At 39.0% G+C, this 7,500-nt stretch overlaps 1 protein-coding gene across 3 annotated transcripts in view; it reads left to right on the top strand.

Annotated features, from left to right (window-relative positions):
• The window catches only part of LOC117562188 (myocyte-specific enhancer factor 2C-like), a 32,792-nt gene extending 27,138 nt beyond the window's left edge, over positions 1–5,654 (top strand). For all 3 annotated transcript variants that reach the window (XM_034240025.1, XM_034240027.1, XM_034240026.1), the window contains exons 7-10: positions 1–7; positions 1,003–1,114; positions 1,798–1,915; positions 2,064–5,654. The exon at positions 1–7 is cut by the window's left edge and continues 121 nt beyond it. In XM_034240025.1, the coding sequence (XP_034095916.1) occupies positions 1–7; positions 1,003–1,114; positions 1,798–1,915; positions 2,064–2,364 (538 nt within the window). In that variant the 3' untranslated portion in view covers positions 2,365–5,654. The remainder of the gene's footprint in view (positions 8–1,002; positions 1,115–1,797; positions 1,916–2,063) is intronic.
• The last annotated feature ends 1,846 nt before the right edge of the window (positions 5,655–7,500 follow it).

The raw sequence follows: 7,500 nt of genomic DNA on the forward strand, positions 1-7,500 counted from the left end.
CTCCATCGTGAGTATATACAGTACTTTACTTCAGTATTTCAATGTTCTGCTACTGTGTACTTTTACTCCTCTACGGTTCAGAGGTACATGGTGTACTTCTACTCCACTACATGTATTTAATACCTTTAGTTACTTCACAGATCTGGATGAATGATGTGAAATCTAACCAAGTGTTAAATCAGACTTTAGTTCCACCTGGAGTAAATCCACCAGCTACCCTGCAGTATACAAAGTACTTCAGACTAGCTGCACCTTTACCAGCTTTGAGAACACTTTCATGATCAATCATTATAAAACACATCATATATATTATTCTGAAATGGACCAATCTGCACAACGACTACTTTTACTGTCTTTCACTATATTTTGATGAGAATACTTTTCTACTTTCACTTGAGGAACATTTTGAATGAGGACTTTTACTGTAACAGAGTATTCCTACACTCTGGTACTTCTACTTTTACTCAAATACAAGATCTGAGTACTTCTACTTTTACTACAAGATCTGAGTACTTCTACTTTTACTCAAGTACAAGACCTGAGTACTTCTACTTCTACTCAAGTACAAGGTCTGAGTACTTCTAATTTTACTCAAGTACAAGATCTGAGTACTTCTACTTTTACTCAAGTACAACATCTGAGTACTTTTACTTTTACTCAAGTACAACATCTGAGTACTTCTACTTTCACTCAAGTACAAGATCAGAGTACTTCTACTTTTACTCAAGAACAAGACCTGAGTACTTCTACTTTTACTCAAGTACAAGATCTGAGTACTTCTACTTTTACTTCAGAACAAGATCTGAGTACTTCTACTTTTACTCAAGCACAAGATCTGAGTACTTCTACTTTTACTCAAGCACAAGATCTGGGTACTTCTACTTTTACTCAAGAACAAGATCAGAGTACTTCTGATGCTGATACACACTCAAACCTGCATGTAGTTGTGAGGTAGTGAGTATAAGTACATGCAGTTGTATAAAGATGTGTTTGTCTCTTCAGAACCAGAGGGTAAACTCCCAGTCGGCTCAGTCTCTCTCCTCCCCCTCCGTCTCTCTCTCTGGACAGGTGATGGGGGGGTACCCCTCCTCCCTCTCCTCGCCGTACGGCACAGGTGAGCACTGCAGGAAAAACACAAAGTATTCACATTGTTCACCTCAATCAATTTCAATCTTTATTTAGGTGGAAATACTCCACCTTGCCTAATTCAAATAGGTATCAGCCAAATGTACTTTACTTTAAGTATTGTGAATTAAAATATAGTCAAAGTAAGAACATTAAAAGTCATATTTAGTTAAAGTACTTATATATGTTTGCCCAGAAAGTACTAATTGTGAAGTAAAAGGTAGTTAAGTCCTTAAAAAGTACAACTACTAAAATAAAAACTATTGCTTGTGCAGGAAAATGTATTTGAAGTTAAAATAGTAAATAATTGTTTTGCTTAATTCTATTTTATTTGACCATTTACATTTTAATGACTTTTTATCGCGTGATTAATCTTTACTCTTTCAATGGGTTCTTTTTTATATTTGCGGGCACACACTCTCAATTATACACACTGCTATTTGTGAGTCATTTAATCATTAAAATGGTATTTATATTTGATCATTTAAATCACTTGCAGAATTACAGATATGATGAATATTTACGTTTTATTCGCAGACTTAATATTAATGAATATTTACCTCTGAATGTATTGCAGTAGTTGCATGAAGTACCTTTAGACAGCACTTCTAGGATCTGATGGAAGGTATATTTGTGTATATTGTGTAACGTGAGTGTCTCCTCTGCCCTCAGAGTTCTCCCTCAGCAGCGACCTCTCCTCTCTCTCTGGGTTCGGGGGCTCTGGTCTGGGATCAGCCTGGCAGCAGCAGCAGATCCAGAACATGCAGCACTCTGCTCTGGGTCACATGGGGTGAGACGAGAGCCTGTCAAAATATAACAAAGTCTTTTCCGGACCAACCTCAGGTCCCGGGGCGACAGAGCCTTTTCTCCGTTGCTGCTCCTATGGAATTCACTTCCTCCCTCACCGCACCCCAACTAAACTCCCCTCTCTCCCGCAGGAACTTGTGTCAGACCTCCAACCTGAACCTCTCCTCTCACCCGAACCTCCACATTAAATCTGAGCCGGCCTCGCCCCCCCGGGACCGCATGCTGAGCGCTCTGATTGGAGGAGGAGGAGGGGGCGTGTCCTCGTACTCTCCGCCCGGCGACAGCGCCTCGTCGTGCGGAAGCTCGTTCGAAGGCAGCGAAGAACGAGAAGATCATCACGTTAACTTCCTGTTGCCCCCCCCCAACCCTGAGGAGCACCACAGCAGCCCTTCAGTGAAACGCATGAGGCTCAGTGAGGGGTGGGCCACATGAGGGGGGGGCAGGTAGTTAGAGTGACCAGGTGTCCGAATCTGAGTGGGACTCGATGCATTTTAATATATAATTTGTCCAACGTCAAAAACATTCAATTCAGACGATTTCCCGCATTTGATTGACAGCCGTTCGTCGAAAAACGTGGGTTTCTTTGTCTCGTTTCCAGCACTGTGAAGCAGGAAATGTTGTCGTAAAACTGCCATTCATCCAGAAAATGTCAGAAATGAAATCAGCATTCTCAATAACCCCCAAAAAACACTTCAAAACTGTCCAAATCGGACGTTTTTAACTGTTGAACTATAATGCTAATTGATGCTAATTGATGCTAATTGATGCCCAACATACCAGTGTATTTGCCAGCTTTGCTCAGGTTTTTGGGCTCAAAATTGCCCCTAAAGCTTTATAATCAACCCAAAATTCATCACAATCAGCCGACAAATAGTAAAAATATGGCCACCTTTTAGTTAAAACTACCATTAGTGATCCAGAAAATGTCAGAAATGTAATCAGCATCCTCAATAACCCCCAAAACCACTCTGAAAATGTCCAAATCAGCCGTTTCTAACTATTGTCAACATGAACTATAATGCACATTTAGGCCAATTGATGCAACTCATTCTCATTTTGCAAATTGCCCAACATATTAGTTTATCTGCCAGCTTTTTAGGGTTAAACAAAATGCAGTTTTGAGTCCCCTAAAACCTTTCAATCGGCCCAAAATCAGCCCACAAGAACCACAAAGATGTCTCTGGTTGGCACCTGGTCGCCCAGAGGGAAGGCCGTAACGTTACCTTATAGTGTTATTATTATTATATTCTTATGTACTGAGTGGGTGTGCTATATGTACGAGGGAGGGGGGGGGGGGGGGGGCTGTATTTACTGTAGCCGTACACCAGAGAGAAAACAGGAACATCTGGAGAGTCTTTATCAAACTGCTAAGATTTACACTCAAAGGTGAAGAATAAAAACGTTATCTTTAAAAAACCGTCCTTTTACTGCAAATATATAAACGACATGGAAGCATCTGATTGACTCTACACAGGCAACGTCTTGGTTAAAATCCTGACGTGATGCTCGTTTGATGTTATTTTATTATAATTAGGCGAAATGTCTCTAGTAGTGATGCTGGAACATTTTAATTTAGCAGTTTGATAAACATTCCTGCAGTTCTGAAGTGGGGAGAGTTTGTTGTGTACATGTATCGCTTGTTTTGTGTGTGTGTTCGGGTGGGGGGGGGGGGGGGGGGGGCGGCATAATGATGAGTAAATAACAAATATATTACATGCACATCTCGATATGTGCAACATGTATGCAAACTAACAAAGTGAAGAAGTCTGGTACTCTGAACGGTTTCATATCACGCATGAGCGGGAACGCCATGTTGCAGGTTCAACATATTTTAGCACATTTTAAATATGAAGAGGGAAAAGTGTGATGAAGAGGAGGAAGAGGAAGTAGAGGAAGATGAGGGAGCTGAAATGAGACTAAAGGTGGATGGTGACGGGGAGGTTTTAGTGTGAGCGGTAGAAAGGTTGCATAGAATAGAAGTTTCACTTGATGTGAACACGCTTCTCAGAGTTAGTGAGCTGTGGTAGAAAAACTAAATGTGATTTTGAAGTGAATTGCAATCCAGATGTGTGGAAGCAAAGAAGTGGACACAATGGCTAGATGTCCCACTGCTGAATACAAAACTAAAAACCCTCCTAACAACTGGACATAAAATAAACATTATGAGATTAATTATAAGAATGTAAGAGCTTAGTAAAAACATACTTGTATAATTTACACAGCTATTATTTAACTGTCAAAGTCAAATGTTTATTTAAATGCTTTGAATATAGCTACTTGTTATTCAAGTATTCAGTAGTGGTTTCACATTTCACAATTAGCCTTAATAAAAAAAGAAATCCTATTTTGTTGGGGCTTTATTTGCTTCCATACAAACAAAACCTGCGTTATTTTCCTATAAAACCAACAAACATCTGGCGTTTTATGTAAAAAATTCAAGATGAATCCAAACTTGAGTGAAACTTCACTCATGGCCTTGTTGTTATGCACAGAGAGAGCTAGCTGTTAGCTGTTAGCCGTTAGCCGCTAGCTTAGCCCTCCTAAAAGCCATATCCAACAGGACAGAGATGCTTTGCTGCACATAATTTATATAGTGTTATGTTTTTTTGAATTCTTTATTATATCAAATTGATATTCTTGGATGTCTGCAGCTCTATTTAATAAGATAACTTTAATATAAAAGTGTAAAAAGCAGATGGGCGCACGTTTCTTTAACATTCAGGGATTTAAAAAACCCTTTAAAGTTTAGATATTTTCAGACGTATTTGGAAAAATGACTTTGTGGTGGTTATTATATATGCAGTATTTACAGTGATGAGAAGTACTACAATCATTTACTTAAGTAAAAGGACAATAGCCTACATGTAGAAATACCCATTCAAAGTAAAATGTTGCGGTAAAAAGTGTATTTGTATCTGAAATGTAGTGGAGTAGGAGTACAAGTACCTCAAATGTATTTCCAAAGTACACGAATTGAGTAAAGGTATTTTAGTACATCCCACCTCTGTGTTTTTGTACATTTAAAAGGACTTTGTGGACATTTTGAATAGTTGTGCCTTGTATCTAAAACTGTCCCGCCACAATAAGAGCCGGAATAGTCTCATACACCCGCCACAATAAGAGTATATTTGATATCCATGATGTTTGTATTTAAAAGGAGACAGAGAGGACGCTGAGGGTTTGTTCACATTTGAATATTTTGGTTTTAAAACTGTATATTTGGAGCTTGGACCCTCGGCTGCAGTCTGTCTGTTTGCGCCCCATCTGCTGTCAATCCAGTAAATTAACAAAATAAAATAGAATCTGCTCTAGGTTGAAAAATCCAAAAAATAAAACGCTGCCGTTGAGTTACAAACTACACTGTGTGTTGAGAAGAGAGATGCTTCTCCTGCTTTTCTTTTCTCCGGGTCGTCAGGCCTCAGATGAACGAACCAAAGTGTGTGTGTGTGGTTTGATTATCTCCTGACTGCCTGGACCTCAAAAAGCCCCGATGAAATGATTTGTATTTGACGCATCCTCTTTACATGTGCTTCTAATAACCACAAGGTAAATATATTATACAGAGATTGTTAGTGGCATAAGCTGGCCTTTGTCGCCACTTGGAGACAATGTTTCTCAGAAAATAAGATCCTGTACAGCGACTCCCTCACTCAGAAATGTGCTAGTATTTGTATTTTGCAGAAAAAAATTACTGAAATAAAGCAGGCTCTGTTACAAAAGTCTCCGTGTGGTTTGTCATCATTGGTGCTTCATTTGGGGGTTTTCTTTTTGAAAAGGGTCGGCTGCACGAGGACATTTCCTAGAGAAAAAGTCATGGTAAGGTATGTCGAAACATTTGAAAGAAAGTTCAGTAGGTCGAAAAATATAAAAAAGTCATAGTAAGTCGAAGAAAATTGGAAAAAATGAATAGTATGTTGAAAAATAAGAAAAAAGTTGTATGTCGAAAAATATGAAAAAGTCATAGTTTATATCGTATGTAGAAACATTTGAAAAAAGTAATAGTATAGAGCAGGGGGGTCAAACTCAAATACACAGTGGGCCAACATTAAAAATGGGTACTAGTGGAGGGCCGGACTGGTTCAATGTTTATTGCAGAACTTATTGAAATGAACTTATTGCACATATTAAACCTGGAACTAACAAAGCTTCAATGATTGCCTATAAAAACAACATTAAATAATCAGTTGCATTCATTTCTTATGGCTCTATCTGCAGCTTCTCCAGAGTCATTTCTTATGAGTACATTTCCCCACAGGCCAACGACAGCTTCAACAAAACTATCCCCTCAGAGAGAAAACCAAACATGCCCTGTTGTCCTGAGAGAAAGTGCAGAAGGAAGCATCCATTGAACTCAGTGTGCTGCTCTGTGATGCTAGCTCAGATACTTGGCATCTCATCTTGGGTGCAAGGTCATCAATGTTTGGGCTCAGGCTCTGAGCGGAGGAGACCCTCAGGATGGAGGGAAGGTGTGCGTGCAATATACCGGAGGGCCAGATCTAATAGTGATTAGAAATTATCCTGCGGGCCGAAATTAAATCCACCACGGGCCTGATTTGGCCCCCGGGCCTTGAGTTTGACACATGTGTGGGTATAGTATGTTGGAACATTTGGAATAAGTAAAAAGAAAAACTCAAATAAACGCTAATATGAAAATGTAACATTTGAAACATCGAGGACTCCTCATGAACACATCCGTCAAGTCTTCTTCTTTGTCGAAGTATGTCGAAAAAAATGAAGAAAATTCATGTCAGAACATTTGAAATAAGTAGAAAGTAACTCATAGTATGTTGAAAAAATTGAAAAAAAGTTGTATGTCTAAACATTTGAAAAAAGGTCTGAGCATAGTATATCTAAAACTAAGAAAAAGTCATAATATAGTATGTCTAACAATATGAAAAAGTCATATTATAACATGTGAAAATAGAAGAGTTGTGAATCTGGACTCGTCAGTATTGATTTAACCCAGCTGCGGCTCTGTGTATTATAATGTGTATTTATTCAACACTCCTGCATCATGGTGTGTTTCTGCAGACTGCCTGCAGGGGGCGCCACTCGCTGACAATAACTCCTACATCTCCCTCATCCACACCGCGCTTCAGAAGCAGGATTCACATTCCTCCCTTCTCTTCAATCTCAGCTGTTTAATGTGAGATATTTAATTATTTAATTACACCCCATCGTGATGTGTAAACCCTGGATTTCTTCCAGAGGTTTTCAGATACAAACATCCCATAGTTCCTGCCTCCCAGCTTCCTCTGATATGAAGCTTGTTCACATCCAATACCATTACTTTGTAATGTACTATACTACAACTTTAAAAAACACAAGACATATACTATGACTTGTATCACATTGTTAAACTATCCTTTTCAACATAGCACACTAAAATTAATCATATGTTGTTACTTTAAGCCTCATTTTTGACAAACTACATCATGACTCTCTTTTTTCAACATTCTTCACTTTAACTCGTGCACATATTTCCCTGCAACCGAAGCTGAGAAGTTACCAAGGACACGCTGAGAGCTGGCCTGCAGAGTACTTCCATATCTGTGTGTGTGTGTGTGT

The sequence above is a fragment of the Gymnodraco acuticeps genome, unplaced genomic scaffold (genome assembly GCF_902827175.1).
Source record: "Gymnodraco acuticeps unplaced genomic scaffold, fGymAcu1.1, whole genome shotgun sequence".
Classification (NCBI taxonomy): domain Eukaryota; kingdom Metazoa; phylum Chordata; class Actinopteri; order Perciformes; family Bathydraconidae; genus Gymnodraco; species Gymnodraco acuticeps.